The sequence below is a fragment of the Misgurnus anguillicaudatus genome, chromosome 18 (genome assembly GCF_027580225.2).
Source record: "Misgurnus anguillicaudatus chromosome 18, ASM2758022v2, whole genome shotgun sequence".
NCBI lineage: Eukaryota > Metazoa > Chordata > Actinopteri > Cypriniformes > Cobitidae > Misgurnus > Misgurnus anguillicaudatus.
Genome location: NC_073354.2, coordinates 16673603 through 16700671, shown reverse-complemented (window position 1 = coordinate 16700671; position 27069 = coordinate 16673603). Strand labels below are relative to the sequence as shown.

General features: G+C 38.6%; 1 protein-coding gene across 2 annotated transcripts in view; it reads right to left on the bottom strand.

Annotated features, from left to right (window-relative positions):
• Positions 1-18699, bottom strand: part of nudt14 (nudix (nucleoside diphosphate linked moiety X)-type motif 14) — a 38678-nt gene extending 19979 nt beyond the window's left edge. Inside the window, exons 1-2 of one of the 2 annotated variants that reach the window (XM_055186175.2) lie at positions 18515-18699; positions 1181-1224 (exon numbers count right to left, since the gene is read on the bottom strand). In XM_055186175.2, coding sequence (XP_055042150.1) covers positions 1181-1224; positions 18515-18595 — 125 coding nt within the window. In that variant the 5' untranslated portion in view covers positions 18596-18699. The remainder of the gene's footprint in view (positions 1-1180; positions 1225-18514) is intronic. The other variant, XM_055186176.2, reaches the window with a different exon arrangement.
• Positions 18700-27069: the final 8370 nt, after the last annotated feature.

Below are 27069 nucleotides of genomic sequence, written 5' to 3'. Positions count from 1 at the left end.
AAGAAAATCATGGGGTAATTTTCATTTTTCGCTGGAATATTGCCCTGTCCGGGAAAACTGCTATATAATATAATGTCTTAAAAAAACACATTGACACATGTCGTGATACAACTCTTCAATTTCATTCATAATGGTCTTAATGTCTTAAAAAGTCCTTAAATTTGACGGTGAAACCTGCAGGGTTTAATTCAGCAGGGTTGGCCATTAAAGCATTTTAAAGCTTTTAAAGAGCAATAGATTCTTTTTTTAATTTATACCAACTCCTCGCTAGTCAAGAAAGTGAAAATGTACAACAAATAGCACAACAAACAGTTAAAGGGCAGTATAACAGCTGAAACTAACAAAATTCAGACTGTAAATAAAGAGAAATAAAGTAAGAAAGAAGAGATTTTGGACTATCGTCTCTATCGAGGTTACCACCCATGTCACAATGCTGTGCGTGTAACGTTTGTACGTGTATTTAAGCACCGCAGTTTTAAGTGATTTTAAGCCATTGAAACAAAAACAACAGATCTATATGCACTCGCTGTTTCTGTGTACACTGCAAAAAATTACTTTCTTAGTATTTTTTGTCTTGTTTTAGGTACAAAATCAAATATCAAAAAAATTCTTATGCTACATACACACCAAACGTGGGGCATCGCGTTACTCGCTCTAGATTACTCTCGGGATTTAAATTAGTGTCATGCACATTTTTTGCTTAAGTTGAATATTTTCAACTTGGGCAAAGACGCATCGAGGCAAATAGTGCATGTTTTCACGGCAAACGCGCCGCCCATATTGCGTCATTTGCATCGCTCCACGCGAGGATGCGTCTGATCGCGTCTTTGCATTGACTTTGTATGAAATCTACTCACGCAAATTGTTGAACTCGCATCTGGTGTGAACCAACAGTAAAATCAAGATGCATTTTCTTGATGAGCAAAATGACATAAGAAATAAGTAAATTTGTGCTTAACACAAAGAAAAATATCTCCTAATGTGGTAAAAAACCTTGTTAAAAGATAAAAAAAAACACTATACAGTGATACATATCGTTAACATGATGTAAAATTAATCGTATCATGATATAAGATTTTGGCCATATCGCCCACACACTGTATATCAGGTATATTGTAAAGTTTTATTATTTTTCTAAATGTTAATGAATGTTTTAATAGACAGTAAGACACAGGCTTACCTATCATGGGTTTGCATAAAGTCCCACGACTTCTTTGTTCCATTCTGTAAAGAAAAGGCAAAATTAAATTTCATGTATATCTTCGCAATATATACAGTAAATATCTATTAAATAACATCAATATTTTACAGCCGAGTATGTCCAGATTATAAGAAAAGTAGAAAATAGTGGCTACTGCAGAAAAATAGTGAATTCTTGGTGTTAACAATAAAAGCATCCAAGTAATGAATTTTTTTCAAAAGTTCCAGTTTTAGCATTTCTAATGTTACATGTACAAAACTTGAATTATAAACCATGGCAGTTTTAGGTTTCTATTTCAAATGGGTGCTAAAGTCTTACAAAATTGCAAATTTAACTGCTAGTTGCTAGGCAACCATACATCCCATCCCCAAGATACAAGAAAACGCAATTAGCCGCAAACTGTTCATGCATGTAAAGTTTTGTGATATAGATACGATTACAGCTAGCTTTAGAGTAAAACAAAAAATATATTTTTTTCTAAATACAAATGAGCAGACTTGGATGTTCTGAAATAAAAGCCATTTTAAAACCATTTGGTGAGAAAATGAAAAGTAAGGATAAAAAATTAAGTTCCTAAATAAAGTAACATTCTGCTTCAGGATTCAAGCTAGATTTGGTAAAATTGTAAATTATCACGTTAAATTAACAATTAATTCAGCATAGACTTCTGAAATCGGTCAAAACAGGACAGTGAAAGAAAATTGTTGTTGTGTGTGCTTGATAAAAAAAAACTTAGCAGTTGTGTAGTCAAGGCTCATCTCTTACGTACAGTGCAGTTTACTGTAACTATAACAGACGACCATACCTACCATCATGCACGCACATACTGTACTCTGCAGTTCCTGTATAGTAATTACCTATCTGAAACTATGATTACAATGAAGCTTTTAATCTAAAATATGCTTACCTTGAAGGATTCGCACTGAATATTTGTCTCAACAGATACCAGCTCATCATTGTGTGACGAGAACGTGTTTCTAATAAGAAGGGTTTGGAAATTAGTAATTTTCTTTTCATGGGCACTCTTTGTGCTTACGCCTACGGTACGTATTCATTCACCACAAAAGAGTGGATTATAGCATCACTCTGTATTTAAAAAAATGAAGCTTAAGGGTATCTTGTAGGTTGTCATGATACGTTTATCGTTTTGGTGTAATACAACATGGCTGGTCAAACTCTTGAGCCATTTCTGACAAAACCTAAAGCAAGACTTTTTGACAATTTTACAATATGTTCTGTATTCAACTTCTATAGGGGTACTGACATTATACTAGCATTGTATGGTAAACTACAAAAGGTTTGGAATTATGCATTCCAAATGACAAAATAAAGTGTACCTGGCACATTTGGCCAGTACTATAAATGCAGGTTAAAAGTTTCTCCTCAGGCAACAAATTAGCTGAAACATAATACATCAGTCAACATATTGTGTAAAGTCTTGTACAGTGTGGTGTAGGGCTGCACGATAAATCGGATGTGATTGTCATGCGCATTTCGTCAGTAATGCCGGTTCCTTGATTAGTAGTAAAACGACATCACCTGCTTTCAGATGGAGCGCCATTTACTACACAGAGCCGTAGTTCACTAACAATCGGGGCAATTTCGCATTAATTATCGCATATGTGTCGCCTGTGATATGTATGCGATATGGCCCAGCTTGTCAGTAATGGTAGTTGTATTGCGAGGTACCGTTTTGACTGGCATTTTAATGTTTTTATGAAATCTAGAAAGACCAGCATAATTTGTGCAGTTAGGGGTTGCCATAATAGCTGGTACAAACGCAGTAAATCTCTACAAAACATTTAACCATAATCCGCTCACAAGAGCTGAATGTGTATGTGGCTCACATGCACACATGATCTGTATCCACACATCCATCCAGTAAAACCTTTTATAGAAAATAATATATAGTAATAATTTTTTAAAAGCAACTAATATTATGCTGATAAAAAATATGCTGATTTAGCTGGTTTATTTATAAAACGGAATGACAACATGTAATAGTTTAATATGTTAATTATGGTTTGTTAAAAAAAAGTACAATGTGTATAATGATAAAGATGCTGCTTACTGTCGGACCGCGTGAAGCTTGATGTGTCGCCAAAAAACTCAAACAAGTCAATTAAAAATTGCTGTTTAAAAACCTCACACAAGAAGGACAGCCGTGACATTTTAAACCATCACCTGAAAAGGTAAAAAACACGAAGTCTTGGTCTATTCCATGTACAAACACTCGACTGAGTGTAAAGATACTGGTATGTCTCTGTGCTTTTATATTTGCGCATTGAAGACCAGTCACCCCTGAACAGCAACACGAAATTATTGAATATATCTTAATATGATATCAGGCCACTTCAAAATTTCATCATCACACTGGGTCATACATGGCAAGTGTAGTAAATATTTACTATAATAGTTTAAATCATGTTTTATACGTGCTCCCACTACACTGTTTTCTACCGGCTGGCTATTGAAACAGAAGTCTTGCACAAAAAAGGGAAATACGTCACAACCTTTACTTCCGCGTTTAAAAATAAGGTGGATATATCACTCGTCATTCCTTCATCACAACTGGGCATTGTAAGCAGTCTTAAAATATAATTATGGTGCCATCATACGCTCATGGGCAAAAACTCACACGCCAAAATCTACATGGAAGGAAAGATTAAGATTTTACTCCTGCGACCCACCGAAATTAGCTTAAGGTGAGTACACTTTAATATGCTACAGATCACGTTTGTTTAATTGCTACCTGGTATGTATTGTTATTATTATTGCGTTGTAATGGTGCAACTGAAGACTTTTGTTACATTGTGTATGCATGAGGTAACTTGTTTTGTTATTTTAAATTAGTTTTAGTACTTCTGTCTGTTTCTCACTTTATAAAGTGTGCCCCCATGGAAATTAAATTTTAGAGTGTCTAAAAACAAAAAAAATATTAATGAGTGAAGAAAGAAAGTAAATAAACACGTACACTTATACAGCTTAAGGTTCTTAAAAGGTTCTGTATTGAGATGTATGGTTCCATAAAGAATCTTAAACTTTACAAAAGTACACAAAGGAGCAGTTTCCCGTAGAGGGTTTAAATAAATCCTGCACTAGGCCTTTGTTATATTAGAACATTTAAAGGAACAGTATGTAAGATTGTGGCCAAAACTGGTATTGCAATCACAAAACTTGTGGCTAAAACTGGTACTGCAATCACTGGTGGCCAACACACAAAATGACAACATAAACATCAGTTGAGGGCTGCAACTCCACTTTTTAAATGACAATATCCTGACCAGACCACTGTTGTCAGTGATATAAGTATTTGAAATGAAAATGATTTCTTAATGTCTAGTGACATATCAGGGCCATATTATGATTAATTGATATACATTTCTTACATACTGTTCCTTTAAGTAGTTTTTACAAATATACATTGCAAAAAACAATGCTGGTGAGCATGTTGAGACAAAACAATGGCACTGATATAAGTTAAGATATGTCAGGGCAAAATTTTTTAATTAAGGCAACTTAAACATGCATTTTAGCCTGGGACTAGGATAAAACCCTGTCCGAGAAACCACCCCTAAAGGTTCTTTTTAGTAGAAGAAGGGTCTAAAAAAGATTTTAAAAAAGAAATGTCTCATTTAAGAATCTTTGACTCAGTTTCATTGAGGTACTAAAATGGCTCTTCAATGACATCGCTACAAAGAACCCATTTTACCTCTATTATTTTTAGGAGTGTAAGTGTGAAGACAATTAAATAATCAAAGCTTTGCTACACCTTTTAACTGTGCCATTTAAAAAAAAATCAACACCTTTTTTCAGCTGAAGAGTTTAAGCGTGACCTACCTAACCATGGTTGCAGGTCTAATCTGTTAATAAGAAGCAAAGCTCCATTAATGGAAACACTCATCAGTTACCTGAGGCACCGGTGTAAAACGAGAGTGTGGAAAGTGAACCTGCATACCAAGCATGGTCAGCGGATCCGATGGGGTCATGTTTGCTTTGGGCAATGCCGCTTTTCGTGCTAATGACCTGTGTCTTTTGGCTCCAAAATGTGAGGGTTTCGGAGGGAAGACTAAGAAAGCGGAACAAACTTCAGTCTCATAGCTCTCTATGGTGTCAGAGTTGTTCCATTAAACCAAAAAGACCTATTAAATGCTTGAATGGGTCCCTATAGTCGTCATACTGAGCTTCATTTCATGAAAGACACGTCAGTGTTTGGAAAACAATTGGTGCTATGAAAAAGGTTTTTATTCTTTTATTTGAATACAAAAACTGGGTGAGTTCTGTTAAACAAAATTTACAAAACCTCTCAAAAAAGAAAAAATATAAGGGATATTTACATTTCTTCTATTAAATTAATTCTATATTAAAATTTGAATTTTTTACATTTCTGACATGTTTTTAAACTGACAATAAAATGTTAGAAAATTGTTATAAAAAATTACATTTACTTATAATAATAACTCCTTGAAGAACAACAGGGACCTAAAAAGTCAGAATAGTTCTGGTCATGGCAGACATGTATGCCTGCTTCCTCATGGTATTTTTTCAAACATTGGATCAGTGATGCAAGCATATTTGTGTAGGCGCAAAAATTTTCATTTTCTTCCGCAGGGCAAGGAGAGTAGGGATAAAAGTGCCTTTCCATGGCAAGTGTATACTTGAGTACATACTTGTGGAGGCACACATTTTTTATTGTTTATTAAGCAGATGGGGTAGCGTGAAAAAAAGGAACACTTCCAGAAAAAAAAACTTTTATCAAAAGTCCTAACGCAGGCCACTATAAACATTCAATATATAGTATAGACCCTTTGCAAACACGTGACCTAGACCACGTGACGACGCCATGCTGGACGGCAAAATCACTGACGCACTAGGTTGATTAGTAATAGACGAGCGGGATTTTTGATTAGTTTTAAACAGTTTAAATATATATTTCACTAAAATACATGGCTTCTTATATTAAGGAAGTTGTTGTGCCGTTATCGGTCGAGGTAGGGCATTTGGTAGGTCCTCACAAAAAGCGCTATTTAGAGAAGTTAGAGATAGCGGGACTGGATACCGACCCTTACCTTCTTCCTCCTTCAATTTTCACGGACCTCATTAAACGCCGTGTCTGCCCGACTTCAGCCCGCATGATTTGTGCCACTATTTGGTAAACGGGATATCCCCATACACTGGTGCTGATCTTAAGGCTTTTAAAAGTCTGCAGAGCTGCCAACTTCTGAGTTCAGCTTGGAGTGAGATATTTTTTTGGGGGGGTGGGGGTTTGTGGTAATAATTTTTTATATAAGTCCTAACCATTTGCCAATTGATAATAGTGTGGATTTTAGCTATTTCTGTGTTAAATAGTTGGAAAAGACTGCGTTAAAATGGTTCACAATACAAATCGAATCATATTTTAGAAATTAAATTGAAATAAAAGCTTTTACTGAGTTTAAATGCCTGGGATTAGAGTCTTTACTATTATTTTATACACTTCTATTATGCTTTCCTTCTGATAAAAGTGCCAAAAAAGTTGTTAAAATCTAATGAATAGGCAACTGGTCTCTGTAAAATGTATAACTGCAGATAACAGCAGCTTTGATTCAGTTTATCCACTGAGAAAGAGAAGCGTAAAGTGATGATTTGTGATTGGTGATAGAGGGACTGTCACAATCAAATAAACCAAATGAGTAGTTTAATATTAAACTAAAGCAACAGATAATGTGTATGTCAAGACCATATAATTATATTTCGTATATATTATTGTTTATAGATGTCAAATATCAATTGACTTTTTTCTCTTTTATTAAAACCTGTCACCGCAAACATCACGCAGGCTTGTACTGCTTGCAAACATGCACACGCGAGTGACGGTTGATTAAAATTGCTGTTTTCTGAGGGTATCTGCGTGCGTGGAATCCGGGCAGGTCTCTGCTTTTCATTCAGACCTTGACGCTTTGTGTGTTCGACTGGTGCGGAGCTGACTGATCGGCGTATGACATCAGAGTAACGCGAGAGCAAAGGTAAAGGCGGACCCTTTTGTAACATTTCGACTTGCTCTCGCGGTACTCTGATGTCCTCGCTGCCGAACTTCCTGCGCAGCGCCACATAAAGTGAAATGCTCTTTGACTCTTTGCAGCAAAGTACCAGCAACATGGGAAGGTGGCACGCAAAAGACAGTGAAGGTACGCTAAAATATAAAAGTGTCAGTACTGCGAGCACTGGTTTAGCTACTTACATCGTGAAAATGGATGTGTGGCGTGAGAATGGGGTCAATTGCGTGGGTCTCACGGTGAATGCGTAAGAGTTGGCAGCTATGAAATGTATGGTGTCACTGCAGCATTAAACAATAACATTCATGTAAAAAAACTTGTATTTATGCCACTTTTCTGTAATGGTAGGTGCATCATAGCAACACGAAATAACCATTTAATGACCCTAACGAACACAAACACGTACTTGTTCGGCTTGCCGTCCGTCTACAACATGGCACTTCCGCCGTCCATCATGGCGTCCATAATTCGCGCGAGTAGAGCGTGACGTCACGTGCAAGGGGTCTATACACAAACATCTGTAGGAACTCTGCATGTGTATTGTTATTTTAGCAGTTACACAACTTGGGAATCATTTTTCATCAACCCTGGCCTGTTATGATGCCAACAAGCTGTAGTGAAGACCCGCACTTTTCAGAGAGGTATGAAGATTAACATTCCACAAATGCGAACCATAAGGGCCCTTTAGTGAACTTGATAAAAAAAAACTTCCCACTATCACTGTTGCAGCAACTTCAGAGAGCAAAGAAAGGGAGAGGCCATGCAGTTTCATACATAGCAGATGTGCAAAGATGACAAGCCTGAAAAGTGAAAGTACTTTAAAGCAAGCACAAGCTTTTACAGGATGGAAAGAGTTAGAGGAAATGCTTTAAACTGAGAAGATACCCGTTTAGAGGTAATGGCTTTGACATACAGGTATGCATATGCACATAGCACAAACAACAGGTCTATTGCACAACTACATAATTACATTCATAGTGACCCGAAACAATACATGCCATGAAAAGGGAAAGCTTTGCAGGATAACAATGTATCAGATATCATTGATAAGAGATCAATGTGACCAGGGGATTTTTTTTCTTTACATGTGCATTTTGTGAAAATGAAAGAAGACATTTAAACCAGCATAATATTATTTAGCTATTTTCTAGCCCAACTAGTAGAATACATTTACTACGGCATGTAATGATCTTGTGTACACACTACACACACAGCAAAATCACCGGTGTTAAATGTACACTCCTGGTGTATATATGGGTACCACCAGGTCTGGTGGTACCCATATAAACACCAGCAGTGTAGATTTAACACTGGTGATTTTGCTGTGCAGGTGGCACATATGCATTTCAGGAATCCAGGAAACACACATGCTGACTGTAATGCACTCTAAGTCACTTCTGCCAGATGCATAAATATGTTATTACCTTAACTAAGAATTGTTGATACATCCCTCTATCATCTGTGTGCGTGCACGTAAGCACTGGAGCGCGTTGCGACGTTTCTATAGCATTTAGCTTAGCCCCATTCATTCAATGGTACCATTTAGAGATAAAGCTAGAAGTGACCAAACACATCAACATTTTTCCTATTTAAGACGAGCAGTTACACGAGCAAGCTTGGCGGTACAAAACAAAACGTAACGCTTTTCCAAGCGGATCCAAAAGAGGAACCATACTCTACGGCGCAACAGCACCTTTGTGAGCACTTCGACTCGCCTGAAAAGTCCGCTCCCCTTCTCCCTCTCATAATGGGAGAGGGAGGGTGTTACTGCGCCGAGTCGAAGTACTCCCATAAGTGCTATTACGCCATAAATGTAGTTCCTCTTTTAAATCCGCTTAGAAAAGGGATACGTTTTATTTTGTACCACCAAACTTGCTCGTATAACTACTCGTCTTAAATAGGAAAAACGTTGATGTGTTTGGTCACTTCTAACTTTATCTCTAAATGGTACCATTGAATGAATGGGGCTAAGCTAAATGCTATCGAAGCGTCGCAACGCGCTCCAGCGCTTACGTGCACGCACACAGATGATAGAGGGATGTATCAACAATTCTTAGTTAAGGTAATAGCATTTTAATATTGAAAATGAGTAGACTATTCCTTTAACATGCCAGGCCATTTTTTTCTTTTCTTTCTGAATAGTATCATTCTTTACATAATAAATATTTTTCTACAAAACACACAAATGTTCATTTACATCTAATGGTTGTTTGCAAATCTTTTACCTGCAAAATGTTTTTTTTTTCTTGTAACATGACTACATTGTATTGAATCTTTCTCTAATATGTTTAACTGTAAATTCATAATGTATCTTTTAAAGATTTTTGCCAGTCATCTTATCTAAACAGAGCAAGTGAAATTAAATATGTTGAGGTACAGGTATGAATCCTGTAAAACCAGACAGAGCCCTACCAGCAAAAACAGTTGTAACTGTTAAAACACAAAAATGCAGTTCTGTTTTAACCGACCTTTGTTTAGGAGGTTATTACAAGATGGTCTCTTGATAAAAAAGGCTTTCAAACACTTGATGATTCTTTATCAAGCCCTAGGTCTTGTTAAAATTAGGGCCGGGACTTTAACGTGTTAATTAAGATTAATTAATTACACAAAAAAATAACACGTTTAACATTTTTAACGCATTTTAACCTTCAATTTATTGAATAACTGTATTACAGCTTTTGTTGCACTAGTTGGTTATCGTGGTTGAGGATCTTGTTATCCTTGGTCATAGTACAAGGAAGTACATTGTAACATATAGCTCCCAATGAAAAATCAACATCCCCTTGGGTTCTGGCCAGGATCTAAATCAACAGTCAACTGCCTCCAAGTGTAGAGCCCTAACCCATTTAATTAAACTTCCCCTTACAAGGCTCTATCTTGAATAAACACAGCCATATAATATGCCATATAACTAAACCAATATTATAAACAATATATAATAAAAAGTATAGGCGTCGTGTCGCATCATTTATAAGCAAACCAATTTTATGTTGCCTCCAGAAACCCTGGTGAGGTTTTAGGTGCTTTTATGGCCCTAAGTGGTTTGCCCCCTACAGGACTATTTTGTGTGTCCAAGTGTGTGCAAGATCCCTGACCATGCACACAGATGGTGGGGATCCTTCATTATCAGGGCCACTCTCTAGGTCAACAAGAAAAGCCTTTTGGGACCCTGGGAATCACAAGCGACATGGATTACAACACAGATTACAGGGAGTGGAAGATGATGCAGGACCTTGAAATTTAGTGCCCCCTCGGTCCTTTTTGCAACAAAGGCTTATGAATGAATAGGGATGGAAGGACAGGCCTTGTTGTTTTGCATGCTTAAAGTTTAATTATCATCAGCTTTCAGTTTATATTGCTGTGACCTCGACAGCTGCTGAGAATTCAATTGCTGTCACGCTGCCATTTACAATCAATGCCTTTAATTCCCACTTTGTGCTGTTCAACTTCCCAAGATATAAAACCCTAATCACACATCAATCCCACCAGGCTGTCATGTGCCAATCCCTACTGATATTCCAAGAAAGAAAGAAGCTCTCGAGTTCATTGCAAGGTAGGAGATTAATGTACTGCTCATAAACCATGTGTTTTACTGTAACTCAAATTCAGCCTACATGATTTAATGCAATTCTTTTATTGGTGCTCAAAATGTCTTTATAAACAATTACATACAAGCAACCTCACCTCACCCTGACATAGGTGCAAAGGTTAATTGAGTCTTCAACCATACTTCAGCAATAACAATCCAGATCTCTAAGGTAAACACCAAGTTGTCACGACACCAAAAAGTAACCCCAAGTTACTAAACCCACAAACCACCAAAACAAAACAAAATTTCAGTGTATACATTATAGCCCCATCCACCCTTTTACAAGGACACATGCTGATTCTCCACACAACTCACAGAGACAACCCTAAACAACGACAGGGAAAACACACACAATCGAATATTTAACAGAGGGTTTACATTTTAATTCATGGTGCAAATTTATGTGCAGTCTTGTTGGCAAGAGGTGCTTGCAATTTTTTACCTTTGGGTTTCTACCTTCATCTCTCGTTCATCTTTGGCCATTCTCTTTTACATTTAAAAATTCTAACATATAAGAGCTGGGCAGACATATCAGCCCACTTTAACCCAATTGAAAAGGCTTTGTGTTGCTTCTTCTTGTTCCTGCTCTTGCGCTTCAGAGCACAGGGGTATGGATGAAAGAGTTCGAGAACAGAGGGAGCTCAACCTCTGTTTCTCCATCTGCTTTCTATGCTCCCTCCACCCCTCATCGACCCCACTCTCCTTCTGCCCCACCATGCCACAGGTGTGAGCTTACCTCCCCAAATTACCCCCTCCATGTACCTCCGCCCCCTTTAAGCTCCATGCTGGGCTTAAGTAGTGTTCATGCCTCCAAGCCCCAGGCAACAAGTTCCTACAGCCATTACAGAAATGCCTACTGTTCAGAAGCCAAATAAGGGTCCTCAATTACACAGACAGTTGATGGATGGCAAAACAATCTTGTTCTTATATGGCTGTGTAATATATCTCAGGCTTTTGTCAAACATACCGAGCAGCTTTATTTGGATGACGTTCTATTTGCAACAACTCTGCTTTCACAAGGGAAAAAACTGCATCAGAAAACTGTAAAATAGAGACAGCACTGTACTTTATATTCTTTACAATGTAAGTGATTTATGAACTTTTCAAAGCGTCACACATGATTGTTCCAACAAACAATCCGCAATCTCACAGGGAAATGCTCTACAGGACATAAGTACAATGCTTTGAATGGCAGCTGAAACCTCCTGCCACAAGATTGAGGCTTTGCCATGCAGTGGGAAAACATTCTTGGGTGCAGTCGCTTCCAGATTCTCACCATACAAAACCAACATCTGTAAGAGGGGATGTCAGTGGCCACACAGTCTTGGGAAAGTGACAGTGCTCTTTTCATCACTGATTTTGTGGGTTTGGAAACAGTTTGATAAGTAAAAGGCTACACTGTGGCACACTTACCCACGCAATGTAAGATAACAGGCCAGGATTGGATGACAAAGAGTACTCTGGGCTGAAGAGTCTTTCTGTCTCATCTCCATGTGCTCTTACTGTTTTAGAGAGTCTCTGTGTAGACCATCTCTTATAGACAGCTTTACAGAGGGTAGGGTTAACAACTTTCATGGGAAGCGCACATTGGTGGCTCTTACCTTTATCTTGCTCATTGGACTCTAATGCATTCATTACCTCTCTACACTCTCTCTCACTTGCACATCTGCCTCACGTAAATCCCATTTCCTGTGTCTATTGAGCGCGCCCAGTGGCCTGGTGCTGGGGCGATGGCCGCCACACGTTTCCCATGGCCTCGTCAACCTTCTGCTCACTCCAGCGTCCCTGCCCCTATTGTTCCTCATCTGTTCTTCCCCACCCAGTGCACACTGTTGTCTGCCCACCAACCCTGCTTTAATCCAACACCCCTCCTCTCCCCAATACACTCTCCTTTGATACCCCCTTTCCATAGCCAAGACCCCTGCTGCTAAAGCAGTAGCTTGGCAGCTGGAGCAGTTGACCGTGTTGGCTCAGCTGCTGGTTCACGGGACCTGACTAACTCGTAGCTCTGCACGAGAACACTGGGAGCCAGCTCAAGCTAAATTTTATTATTCAACCACTCTACTAATTAATTACAGCTTAATCCACTGGAAGCCCCCAATGGGATATGATTTGATGATGACTGTACCTGAGACAGGAGACCATAACAGATTATAAATGCATTGTAATATTACTTAACGCATTTAAGAGGCCATACACACTTTTAATTTAAATGACAACAATGTTTAGGGGCCTGATAATAATGTAATCTTCTGAAAACAGATTTAAAAGTGCTTAAAAACTATACCTTTACTGTCTCTGGGTAAACTACAAAAAATGGGAATTCATTAAAGACTGTGAAATCATGCACATGCTTATTACGTGTTCAGAGATCATGTGACTTCCCCAACTATTGCATAAGACAGCATTTTTTGTGATTTTTTTTAAGTGGACCTGGATGAACAGGATAGTTTTAACTATGGTGTAGCCTGTACATGAAAAACGCAAAGGAAGAAATGTTAAAATGTCCTCTTAGTATCCCTTAACTTTGCATTTGTTTATAATAATACAATTTATTACAAAAGAATGGGGAAACTGGTCCTGTATAGCTCAGTGGTAGAGTGTTCTCAGAACAAAAGGTCATGGGTTCAAATCAAGTGAGCACACATGCTGATAAAGAAATCTATTGGGAGCTGATCTTTTTAAATATGGTAAGGAGTGTCATATTTCTGGCTGACACTAGAGGTATTCAGTCCAATTACAACGCACTGGATAGCTGGCCAATCAGAGCACACCACGGCTTTCAGAAAGATGAGGTTTGTACAAAATTGACGCGTATCAGAGAGGCGGGGCATAGAGGAGCAACAATAATGTACTACTGTATGTAGAAAATGTGTTTATAAAACCATAAACCATGCAAACACATTGCATTACACCAAATACACAAAACTACGTTATTTATTTTTATCAACATACTAGGGGCTCTTTAAAGGTGTAGCGGAAGATTTTCCCGAATTTTAGAAAAGAACCGCCCTCTCCACTTTTTTAAAAAAATGCAATTGCGCAACACTCCAAAAAGGGAACACCTATTAAACGTGTGCACGAGAGAGCATGCACGAGACAAGTTGCTGTTGTACATTAAGATGTTTACCGTGTCTGCGCGGATTCTGACTTGTGCCAGGGCTAGCATGGCTAATCATAGCTTACTAACTTTTACTAACAGTCATTTTAAATGGATTTCTCCAAATAGCATGACAAACTTTAGCTGTCGAGTAGCAACTTCGCGACTGAGGCATCAGTGGGAAGCCCAACCTGTTCTTTTAGCGCATGCCAGCATGTGAAATATTCTCCCAAAAACACTCTGGTCTTGTTTTTTTCTTCAGAGGCCTTTCTCTTCTTGTCATACAATTCGTAGACACTTTTTCTCTTGTGAACCCCAGACATATTGAAAAAACACAGCGAGAACGCTAGCCTCAACGAATGGCTGAAACAGGAGCTCAACACACATATACAGTGGCAAGAAAAAGTATGTGAACCCCTAGGAATAAACTGGTTTTCTACAGTGATTTGCCATAAAATGTGATCTGATCCTCATCTAGATCACAACAATAGACAAACACAATGCGCACAAGGTGACAACACACAAATAATGATAGTTTCTTGTGTCTTTTTTGAGAACCCCCATTAAACATTCATAGTGCTGGAGGAAAATGTAAGTGAACCCTTGGATTTAACAGCTTGTTGAGCCTCATTTGGCAGCAAATACTTCAAGCAGAGCTTTCAGTAGTTCTGAATCAGACCTGCGCATCGTTCAGAAGCAATTTTTGCTCATTCCCCTTTACAAAACCGCTTTAACTCAGACACATTTGAAGGATGTCTGGTGTGAACCGCTCTCTTGAGGCCATTCCACAGGTTAAGGTCTGGGCTTTGACTAGGCCACTCCAAATGGCACATTTTGCTTTTCTTAGGCCAGTCTGTAGTGGATTTACTACAATGTTTAAGGTCATTGTCCTGTTGCATCAACTAACTTCTACTGAGCTTCAACTGGTGGACAGCCACCCTGACATTATCCTGTAGGATTTTTTTTAACTTAATAATTAATTTTACCCTTGATGATGACAAGTGGTCCAGGCCATGAGGCAGCAAAGCAAGCCCAAATCATGATGTTCCCTCCACCATACTTCACTGTTGGGATGATGTTTTGATGTTGGTAAGCTGTGCCCATTTTGCGCCATAACATTTTTCCCAAAATTCAACTTTTGTTTCATCAATCCATAAAATATTTTCCCAGTAGCACTGGGGTTTGCCAAGGTGCTCTTTTGCAAACTTCAGGCTCACAGCAATGTTTTTCAGGAGAGCAGCGGCTTCCTCCGTGGTGTACTGTCATAGACACTGTGCCTGTCCAAAGACTTGCGTATGGTAGACTCAGGAACAGAGCTGTGTGCCCGTTCCAATGATGTCTTCAAGCCTTTAGCTGTTACTCGTGGGTTCTTCTTTACTTTATTGAGTATTCTGCATGGTGTCTTAGGAGTCATCTTGACTGTGCGCCCACATCTAGGAAGGGTAGCTACAGCATTTTAACTGTCTCCATTTATAGACAATTTGTCTAAGTGTAGACTGATGGAGGTCTAAACATTTTGAGATTGTTTTGTATCCCTTTTCAGCCTTATGGAGTGCAACTTCTCTTGATCAGATATCTTTATAAGAGCATGGTTCAGAAGAGCTGATGCTTCTTAAGGATAGCAATCTTAAAATGTGTGAGTGTCTTAATATCAATCAAAGTTGCACTAAACCACACATTTAAACTCATTTTATTAATTGGACTCCAGTTTTCCAGCTTCTGACAAAAAAAGCTTTCAATAAAGTAATTAGTCCATGGGCTCACTTACATTTTCCTCCAGCACTGTGAATGTTTAATGGGTGTTTCCAAAAAAAACACAAGAAACTGGAATTATTTATGTCTTGTGAGCTTATGCACATTGTGTTTGTCTATTGTTGTGACCTAGATGAAGATCAGATAACATTTTATGGCAAATCACTGTAGAAAACCAGTTCATTCCTAGTGGTTCACATACTTTTTCTTGCCACTGTACCTGAAAGTGCGCATTTGCAGAAAGCGAACCTAGGGATGAGCACGTACGATGGCCTTACGTAAACATATCACCAGAATGATTGACAACTAGGATGACCAATAGTCTTGATGATCCACCCAGAAAAAGAAAATCCTCCGCTATACCTTTAACATGAAAGAAAAAATGGTCACGTAGTGGCTTCTTACTGCAATGATCTGCACTAAATAAAGTCCCAGCATGAGCCTTATTTGTGTGATCAGACAGGATGCTGATGCTTAAAAAAAGTTACAGGTGGCATAATGGATTGGCAGCAGCCATCTACAGCTACACAGTCCCAGCAGGACAGTGTGGGTGGCAAAGTGCAGTGACTCAGTGATGCGGCGGCAGTGGCTGAAAAAAATCTGATTAATTTTAGGAAAGCAAAGTATGGAGGTGTGGGTTCATAGATTTCACTTATGTTCTATTCACCTGAAAACGTGACTGCTGTTTTCTGACCTGCACTTCAACGCTGCATTTTTAAGCCATTAGGACCACTTATCTTCTGTTATAATTTATAATGAAAAAGTGGTGCTTAATAATTTTTTATACTACCTTAAACTTTGTACATTTTTCATACAAACAACAATTTGTAATTAGGGATGCACCGATATGGAATTTTTGGCCGATACCGATAACTCTTTAAATTTGGGGGCGATAACCGATATCTATAGGACGATAAATATTTATATTATTTTCACAATGAAAAACTTGCAGACCGCGGACATCTCGTCTTTGCGCTAGACTAGCATACTCTTCTTAAGCCCGCAACACATGTCATCTTCGTGCTATGTCACAGAAAACACCAATCAAAACTCCACATGGCCAGCAATGAGCAAGTGAAGTGGTTCAACAAACCAAAATAATCCATCATTTATCTGCCTAATTTTCCTATCAGACCGATAACCGATAATATTAAAAATAAGCAGTTATCGGCCGGTAACGATATGTCGGCCAATATATCGTGCATCCCTATTTGTAATGATTAGGGATGCACTGATATGAAAATTTTGACCGATAACTCTTTAAATTTGAGGTCCGATAACCGATATAGGCCGATAAATATTCATATTATTTTCACAATGAAAACCTCGCATACTGCGGACATCTTGTCTTTGCGCTAGACTAGCATACTCTTCTTAAGCCCGCAACACGTGTCATCTTCGTGCTATGTCACAGAAAGCACCAATCAAAACTCCACATGGCCAGCAATGAGCAAGTGAAGTGGTTCAACAAACCAAAATAATCCATCATTTATCGGCTTTCATTTATTGGCCTAATTTTGCTACCAGACCTATAACCAATATTAAAAATAAGCAGTTATCGGCCGGTAACGATATGTCGCCCGATATATCGTGCATCCCTAGTAATTATTGTCATGACTTTTATCCATCAACCAACTAGTCTAAACACATTTTATTACTTTAATGGGCTAGTTAACCGTAATGGTCCAATTATTCGTAAGCAAAATTGTCACATCAAATTGTCAAATAATACTGTAATTGAGCTAAAAAAATGCAAAGGCAATAAAAATTTGACCCTGCTAAACCACCAAATCTTTCTTGGCATGACACACCTCATTTGTACAAAAAATAAAGTTATGCCACCTTAGATAATGTTAAAATATATATCATAACAGTATTTTTTTATGAAGAGACCTGATTATTAAACATCAACTGTACTGAAAATCCATGCGGTAAGATTTAGGTGATGTTTTATCAATGTTGTTTTGTGTTGTGACATTTGACACACCATGGCAATCCCTCACCCTTACGATAAGTTACTTATCCCATGAGAATTCCATGAGCATATGGATATAATGCACTGTGCATTCCATCCATGCCAGCACACAGAAACGGATGTGAATGACTAAGACACATCATAGGCAACAGTGAGGTAGACTAGGGGAGCTTGTCAAACTACACCAAGAGGAAGTATTAGTCCATTCTTAAAAATGCACTAAGTGCAGTGCACAGCTTGAGGAGAACAATCAAAGAGGAAACACCCACAGGTGCCCTGCGAGAAAACAAAAGGATTTCAATCATGCCAGTACAACAGAAGGAAAAATGATGTAAACTCAGGAAGAATATGGATGTGTTGATGACGTATTATTGCCATCACATACAGCAATTACATGAAAAGGGGAATGCCACAACAAAACAACAGGTTAAAATGTGAAATCATACCCGTAGGCAATCTGAATTACACATACAAAGAGTGACAACACATAGCCACAGTGCCTTTCCACATGAACAAAAACGCGTTTCATTCCTCAATACAATATTGAGGGCATCATGTTGTTAAATCTCCTCAGATCCAGCTGTGGTGCTTATAAAGCGTGTGCTTGAGAAAAGTGTCTGCTTCCCGGTCTGTAGCATAAGTTAGCATTTTAAAGCTCAGATCAAAATACGCGATTTCAGCAGAATTGTCTTTGAAATACACCATAAATGACGCTGTGCATATTAAGCTCATTTTGAAACATGAGACGCGATGTTTGTCGATAAAAGCAGTGACAGTATGGGGGTTGGGCTGATGCTGACAGCTAAATGATGAGGTGTGACCGCATCACTGACAGACAATAACGAGTAAACTAGCGACTCACCTGGTTATAATGCACCCTAAACGGTCTCAGATAGTGAGAATTGGTGCAGGGAACGACCTGAACATTATTGATCTGGTCCATGGCTTTGATATAGCTGCCCACGGGTACTTCTCACCACAGATGGCACAGCCGCAGACTACAGGAGAGTGAGGGGAAACATCTACGGAAGCCTAGGAAGAGCACAATTAATTCGTTCTTAGCCTTGGCGTTTTTGTGTGTGTGTGTGTGTGTGTGCATGTGTATAGAGCATAGAGCAACACAGAGGATTATGTGAAAGACGAAAAGGCAGCGGTAGTTGTGGGTAGCTTATGTCAGTCATTTATTTACTTTAGGTTAAACTACGAAGTGTACCGCCTCACACACCCCTGTTCTCAGCTTTACCGCGCGCGCGCTTGACGCGGGAATGCACGTGCTCCTGCAGGCATTACCTCAGAATCAGATAGCCGCCACCTTTATGACGTCTGTGTGAGCAGCAGCGCATCAGTCGTTAAATAAACCGCCAAAACGAGTATTATATGTGATCCCTGGACCACAAAACCAGCAATAAGGGTCAACTGAGATTTATACATCATCTGAAAGCTGAATAAAGCTTTCCATTGATGTATGATTTGTTCGGTTGTGGCCAAGAAAACAATTACAAAATCTGGAATCTCTCTAAAACATTAAAGTTTTAAAGCTCCTTTAAAGTTGTCCAGATGTTACATATTACTACTAATAAATACATTTTTGATAAATTCTGTATTAAAATGTACAAAATATCTTTATGATTTCCGTTTTTTGACGGCTACCCTGCTGAAAAAACAGCATCAAACCAGCATGGGAATTATGCTGGTTTTATGCTGGTTTAGCTGGTGTTCACAAGCACACCAGCACCAAAACACCACATATGCTGGTCTTGCTGGTATGACCAGCATGGGATGCTGGGTAATGCTGGTTTAGCTGGTGCTAATCTGATTAGGTGCTGGTTTAGCTGGTGCTAATGCTGGTTTGGTGCTGGTTTAGCTGGTGTTCACTAGCAAACCAGCACCAAAACACAGCATATGCTGGTCTTGCTGGTATGCTGTTTTTTCAGCAGGGTATTGCTGCAAGTATACCTTTGCTGTGCGACTAATGACTTGTTTTGTGGTCCAATAATTCCTTGAACTTACTTTAGGCCTACAAACATATAAGGGGGTCTAAAGCTATTTCATGCATTCTGACTTCCTGTCCCTGCTGAAAAAATAGCATACCAGCAAGACCAGCATATGTTGTGTTTTGGTGCTGGTTTGCTAGTGACCACCAGTTAAACCAGCATTGACCAGCATAATTCCCATGCTGGTCCATGCTGGTTTGATGCTGTTTTTTTTTCAGCAGAGGTATTACTGTTTAAGAGTTGAATTCTTCTTTCTAAACATGCAAAGTTTAAAAATTTGAACATATGGAGTATTTATTCGTACAAGTTTCGAAAAAAAATTCAGAACATTAAAGATTTATGCATAACAATCTTGCTTTATTTCTTTTATGAGCAAATAAAGCAGAGTGTAGAGTTGAAGTCCTTATATGGGCACTTTAACCGGAAAAGAGGGTATGCAATGACGTCACTTTTTCACGTGACCATGCCGGAGCCTTGTTGATTGGCAAAACATGTAGCAAAATGGCTGGCTGTTCTAGTCAGTATAACTGACAATTATCTGCAAAATTTTGTTTAGTTGGTCGTGATAGTGACCACCATTTAGACACGTTTTCCTAGTGTTATCGCTGATTTCACAATGTAAACAAATTTTGCCGCTTTGTCTTTTGCCACTCAGTGGGCGTAACCGCTGTCACTTTGCATATGAATGGAAGTCAATGGAACGAAAACTGTAGTGTGACTGCCCCTTATATATTTCATTTATATTAGGCTGGACTCTTCTAGACTTCTCTACCTCATAACTTTGTATTAAAACGCAAGCAGTGCAATGTACCCAACTTGCTACTGGCACAATATGGTTAGATGCTATCTGCATTTCTTTCTTTGGCCCTCTGCTTGTACTCTGCACAATGACAAGATGCTAAATAAAAACGATAGAAAAGGTATTCAGGGTCATTTTAGTGGTCAACGTAAGTGGTCTAAAATAACAGGACAGATACTTTGATCATTGATAAGTATTTAAAATCAAAAAATGAAAGATTTTGTGTGAGATGACCAGCAAAGAATATATTAGAAGTATAGCAGTCTGACTGGATATGGTTAATTGTAATTGTAAGGAAACAATAACGTAATTCATTTTGTGCATTGCATCTTACACAGTTTCTTTATATGTTTTTAAGAGCATATATGCATGCTTTTATCAGAGAGTTTTCTTAATACATAGAATACAGTACTGTGGTGTCATCCCACAATTGCTCATAATTTAATCGAACTGCCCAACATGACATTTTTGTATTTTTATTTTTCCTATAAGCAGTATATTAGCATTTGATTCTGAAAATAGCCTTTCCTACTCTGTGCCATCATACGGCATATGAATTTCATCATAATGACTTCACTAAAAAGGATTTCACTACTGCAGAGTAAATATATTTGGTTATCAGATAGCTTAACAGCATTGATGATCTGTTAGTTGAAGTGAAAGCATGTGGTTTGAATGAAGTTTAAAAGAAACAGAATGTACCGTTTGATCTGGATGTCTGCAGAATTGCAAAGCTGTGATGGGTACAGGTTTCTTATCTGACCATATGCTTTACTACAGTAGGCTTATAGTACAGTCTCATCAAAAACAGCTGAAAAAGCTCATCCGCTCTTCCTTAAAGTATCTTAACTTACAATTATTTTCCTTTAATGGCTGGATCTTAGTGATAAACTTACTGTCCAACTGCTGTTGAATGTTGCAGACATACAGATTGGTTTGTTTTGCTGCAGCTTCCTACAATTTAATAGGCATTAAAGAGTAAGATTCAAGAATTGACTCTGACAGACATCTGAAAACAGGTTTAAAACAGTCCAGTTCATGCCTTGTAACATTCAATGTAGAGTTAAAAATCAAATGAATGAAACATTTAAAAGACTGCCTTGTGATGTTAATTATAATCACAGACAGACCAAAATTGTCACCTCTATGCAAAGTGACAATTTATCTGCTTGTGTGATCACACATCTTGCTAAGAAAGCATCCATTTGGTTTGTTACTTAAAAAAACCTAACATCATTCTGGTTAAAATGATGTATTCCCGTTTGGTTAAAGTTACGCTGCATGACTACAGTGATTAATGTGCAGTGCAATTCAATGCACAATATTCTCCACACCCTGTTCTTTCAATCACAGCTAACTCATATTTCTCATACCTCTAATCACAGTTCTCAGAACTCTCCCACAAAACAGTTTCCGCCCCTTGGTTCCTCCTCGGTTCCCACCCTTCTAATCTTTAGTAACTTTCTCTGGAAAAATACAAGTTTCAATTTGATCTAAATTGGATCTTTTGATGAAGACTGTGTGGAAGTGTGTTGATAAGGTAGAAAGGAAATTCACCATGTTCATTATGGACGCTAGGAGTGCACCTTCTTAAACCACAGTAGATGTTAAATCTGTGCATGCAGCACAGTGCTTGCGGCTGCCTACAATAATACAATAATCTATGCAATCACAAAGGTACCATGCGGGCCCAAGCCAAGTGGTGTTGAAAGGACTGGAAGGCGTGTAACTCCCAGGATGCCCAACTTTGATGTTAAACTTGTGGAGAGAGGGTGATGCAATATCCCAAAACCACAGAATGGCACTCCATCTTAGACATTCTGTGGGTCCCAATCTCTTGAAGCCAGTTTCCTCCTAAGAGGGCCAGGAGTCCCACCCTCCATACAGTGGCAGGATATAACACTTTTGCTGGCTGATTTACATCTAAATAAACATGGCCAGACAAAACAATGTGCGACTGGAATGGAAACGCAGCCCTTTTTCCACCCGGCCAATTGATATGGTTTGATCGAACAAGGCTGTGTTTCTTGATAAGCATAGGAGGGGACCATTAGCCTTGAAGGTATATAGTGTGACTTGCAAAGCTGACGAGAGAGGTTCAAAGAGAGTTTAAAGAGCCTATTGTTGGGAGACCCAATTATGCATCATTACTGAAGTTTAATATTAAAATATTTTATAAGATACAATCAATCGTACCTATTTGCTAATGCACTGTAGATAGAGCCTGAGTAAAGTTTGGTGACATACTGTAACTTTTATGTGTGAACTGCCCTTGTTTTGAACCACATACAGTATGTTTCCAAATAAGCGTGTGTGGGTCTGAGAACACAAGATAACTCAAGATGAGACATGGCTCATTATCTCTTAAAGGAGAATGGAAAATGGATACCGGATCACCCGTTCTTCCTTCAGTCAACGTGAGGCCCCCGTTAGACCCCCTGTATCTTATCTGACCATCGTTTTGGCTCGGTAGTCCCAACAGAGTGCTAATCCTGCACCCCTGTGTGTACCTCAAGGCGTCACTGTGGCCTGGACCATCCCTTCACTCTGAATTACAATCTCTGCTGCTACAACACAAGCCAGGCCACTGATGGCTCAATAGCATGGTAGGGTCATGGAGCCTCTCACTCTCCTTTTCTAGTAACTGTCTTTCTCTCTGTCTCCTCTTGTAGTCTAGCTGCACTAAGTTTATCAGAAAGGGTCAAGCAGGGATTTGTTGTTGCTGCTGATGAGAAAGGTCAAGCTTTTGGGAATGCACTTAGCTAAGGTGCCTGTTTCCTTTCTGGTCGCTTGTGCTGGTTGCTGGGCCATGCGCAACATCGCTAACAGATTGTGGTCTTGAATGTCAGTTGCTTTATGACAGTATTTCCCACTCCAGCCTACGTGGCACCCCTCCCAGGATGTTTTAAATGTCTCCCTATATAAAAGACCTGATTTCATTTATCAGCTTGTAAGTGTGTTAATTAGGAAGACATTTCCAACATTCTAGGAGGAAGCTGATGAGATAAATCAGGCGTTTCAGATAAGAAGAGATCTAAAACCTCATGGGAGGGGTGCCACATAGGAAACTCTACGCTATGATGCACTGACAGGTAGGGGTGGGGTGGTACCCAAGGTTTTGTTTTGTACCTTTACAGGTACACTAAACATAATACAATGCTGTACATTTTTGGTACATTTCTATTGTGTACTTTTAAAGGTGCAGTTAACTGTTTTTTACCCCTAACATTTAAATGGTACAAAATGGTTCCTTAATGTACACAATAGTTCTTAGGGTATAATATGGACTCCAAAAGGTACAAAATGTCCATGTGTGGTATATCACGATATGCAATGGTTTGCAATAACTGAACTTAAAACGTTAACAAATCACATATCATGATGTAACATGGCTGCAGCAGGCGTAATGATATTACAGAGAACCTGAAAATAATCCCCTGCTATTGAAAGTAACCAAGGAGACTATTTTCGGGCAGTGCATAATATCACTACGCCTGCTGCAGCCATGGTACAGCAGCAAAGTGCTTGATTATTACGGCTGAATGAGAGTATAGTTCATAGCCATATCTGCCTAGAAAATCACAACTTTTAATTTTCCGTTGGTTTTAGTACACGATGTAACTACAGAAGAGTCAAGTTTAAAATAGGAAAAATATTGAAACTCTTTGGTTATTTTTAGCACGATGCTAATGGTCTAATCAGATTCAATGGCTTATGCTAAGCTATGCTAAAAATGCTATCACCAGACCTGGAGATCAGCTGAATGGATTCCAAAACGTTAAAAATCAATGTTTAAGTCTAGAGGAGCTAGAAAATGAGCATATTTTCAAAAAAGTGGAGTGTCCCTTTAACAAATCACATATCATCACATTGCTTAGCAAGTTATTGCATATCGCATTTTCTTCAGTATTATGTCTATTTTTCTCATTATATTATTTGAAGAAACAATGCATTTGTTTTTTTGTGATAAAATATCTAAAAAACACTTGCACAGTGTGATATATTTCATACAGTGTATTACATTATCCCAAAAGTTCCCAAGGATTTGCAGTTCCCCCTTTTGGATAGTAAAAACAACATCTCCCTTCGTTCCACTCTCCTTCATAGCTTTATTAAGCTTCGCCTTTGTTTGGAAAATGCAATCTCTCCAAAGTTATACAATATGTTGTGCCTTGAATACAACAATTCTAAACATTTTTGGTGTTTAGTGAATATAATGCTCTTTTTTGCAATTGATACTGCTATTATTTGCCTGCTTCATATTTCTGTAACACTGGGAATTGAGAAAATAGAAATCCAAAATTACTTCGAATTGAATAATAGAAAAGGCCAAGTGATGCTGTGTAAAATGATGATACAGAAACAGATCGCTGTCATTTGTACGTTGCTAAGTTAAGCAATTGCAGTGAATGTATGGGATCATTATGTTAGAAGAATGTGCTGGAATAAAAGGGGTTACGTGCATTATGCCATGTGGGCAGGTGTAAGATATGTGGCTTTGGGTGGGATAAGAATGGCCATGCCTGTCACATCAAATGAGACTTCGGCCCTCCACCCTTTCCAGGTAGGGCCTGAATTAAGGCAACCTGATCTGTGTGGAACTCGCCTCTTGTGAATAGTCCTTCAAAGCAGCAGGCCTCTCTTCCATCCAAGGCCTTTGTAATGGAATCCACCACTGTTGTATTTTCAGGCAGTGCTATTATTGTTCCTGGTTGCGTTACCCAGACGGAGGCAGAGTTCCCGCGTTTGTGGCTACCATATTTAGACAAAATTTTGCATTACTGACATCCAATTTATATTATAGGCTCACAAACAGAATACGTTTGGGAGAATGATGTTCTTGGGATCGGTGGTAGTAAAGTGATAAAGGGGTGTGGGGGACTGATGAGATATTTTTTAAATGACAGTAGACAAAAGTGGCAGCGTCTTTGGGGATTACAGGGCCACAGGCCTGACAAGCCAAATGAACCTTGATCTCTCTCTCAATTTACTAAGGGACAGCTGACCACCCCCTCTCCCATGGAGAGGTCCTATTTTAAATGGCTCGAAACTTAAATCCTATTGTTTTTATGAGGCTTTACACTCTCAATGCAATGGGGCAGTTCGGTCTGAGGTGAAGGGTTCTGCTCTGTGTGTTTGTGATATGGCTTGTGACTCGCATCACCATGGGAATGCACGTTCCCCTGCTAATTACTTGCTTGAATTGGCCTACAGAGACACTGTTAATGACACGTAACCCGATCTCAAAAACCTGAGACGCAGAAGGTGCAGCCCGCTTATACAGAGCGAGAGGTTATGGATGGTGGTGATGGGGGATATAGTGGAAAAGGTGACCAGAGAGAAACAGAGAGCAACATAGTGCGACACAGTAAACCAACTGTGCAAACGCTGAGGCATGTCAGTTACGTCTCTAATTCCACACGCTATCTAATATGTGGGAGGGTGGAGGAAAGGTACCACTATAGTTGTGGTGGATGGGAGGGTTTAACGCCATGGTAAATAGTCCAGTTGCAGCTGTGTTCATTAACCGCAGCCTAAGAATAATAATTACTGTATTTGTCATGGCTGTGGTACTGTAATGACACGTTCTATGATAATACTACTTGTAAAACTCCATGCATGGAGAGGGACTGCGGCAGCAGTGCTGAGATCAACTATAAGTGATGTTGCATCTAATGTACTTGAGCTATAAAAAAAACACAAGACAGAGGTGATTAAAAGCCCCTAAACAAAAGCGCCTGGTTACCGGAAATAGTTTACCCTTTTTCCACAACACACCCTGCTAACATGCTTCTGTTGTGTAGCTTTACAATAATACACTGTAAAACATTTCTGTAGAAATTACAGTATTACTGGGTATTACTGGCAACTAGCTGCCAGTAACTTACTGTAGATTTTACATTTATGTTATTTACAGGCAACAGTTTGTTTAAAGTTAAATGAACATGAAACATTTTCAGTCATTATCTTCTACAGTAAGTTACTGGCAACCAGCTGCATAATTACAGCAAATTTTTTACAGTGAGATGAAGATTAACCATGGTTTTACATAAATAAAACAATACAAAAAACATTGTTAGTATAGGTAAACCAAATTAAACATTTGGTACAGGGAAGAGCAGGGGCGAACGTACCATTTCTCAGAAAAAACGTAATTTTAAAAGATGTTTTAGACAGAGATATATTTTTGCTGTGGATCACAAGTAGCCTTTCAATACCAAGTGGAATTTTTTATAAATTTAAAACGACATCCGTATAATTTTGACCCTGTCAGCTTGGTCAAAAATAACACAACAGAACTAAATACATTTTTGTGTTACACTTGTTTTTAGTAAATAAACATGACTATGACCTTCTTAATATGTAACTGCAAACATATGTTTATCTTTGCAAATAATAATTAAATTACATTTTCTTATTAAATTTCAGTTTATTCAAATGTTTCAAAAGCAACCCAATAGTACAAAGTTGAATTGTTGGGAATATTTTTTTTCCAAAGAGTATGAACACTACAAAATTAAAGCAAATTAGAATAATATAAATTTTCAACATAATGCAACAGTATTAGCAGTGGGAAAAATGAACAACTTTCATTCTGACAGGAAACGAGAAACACAACTATAC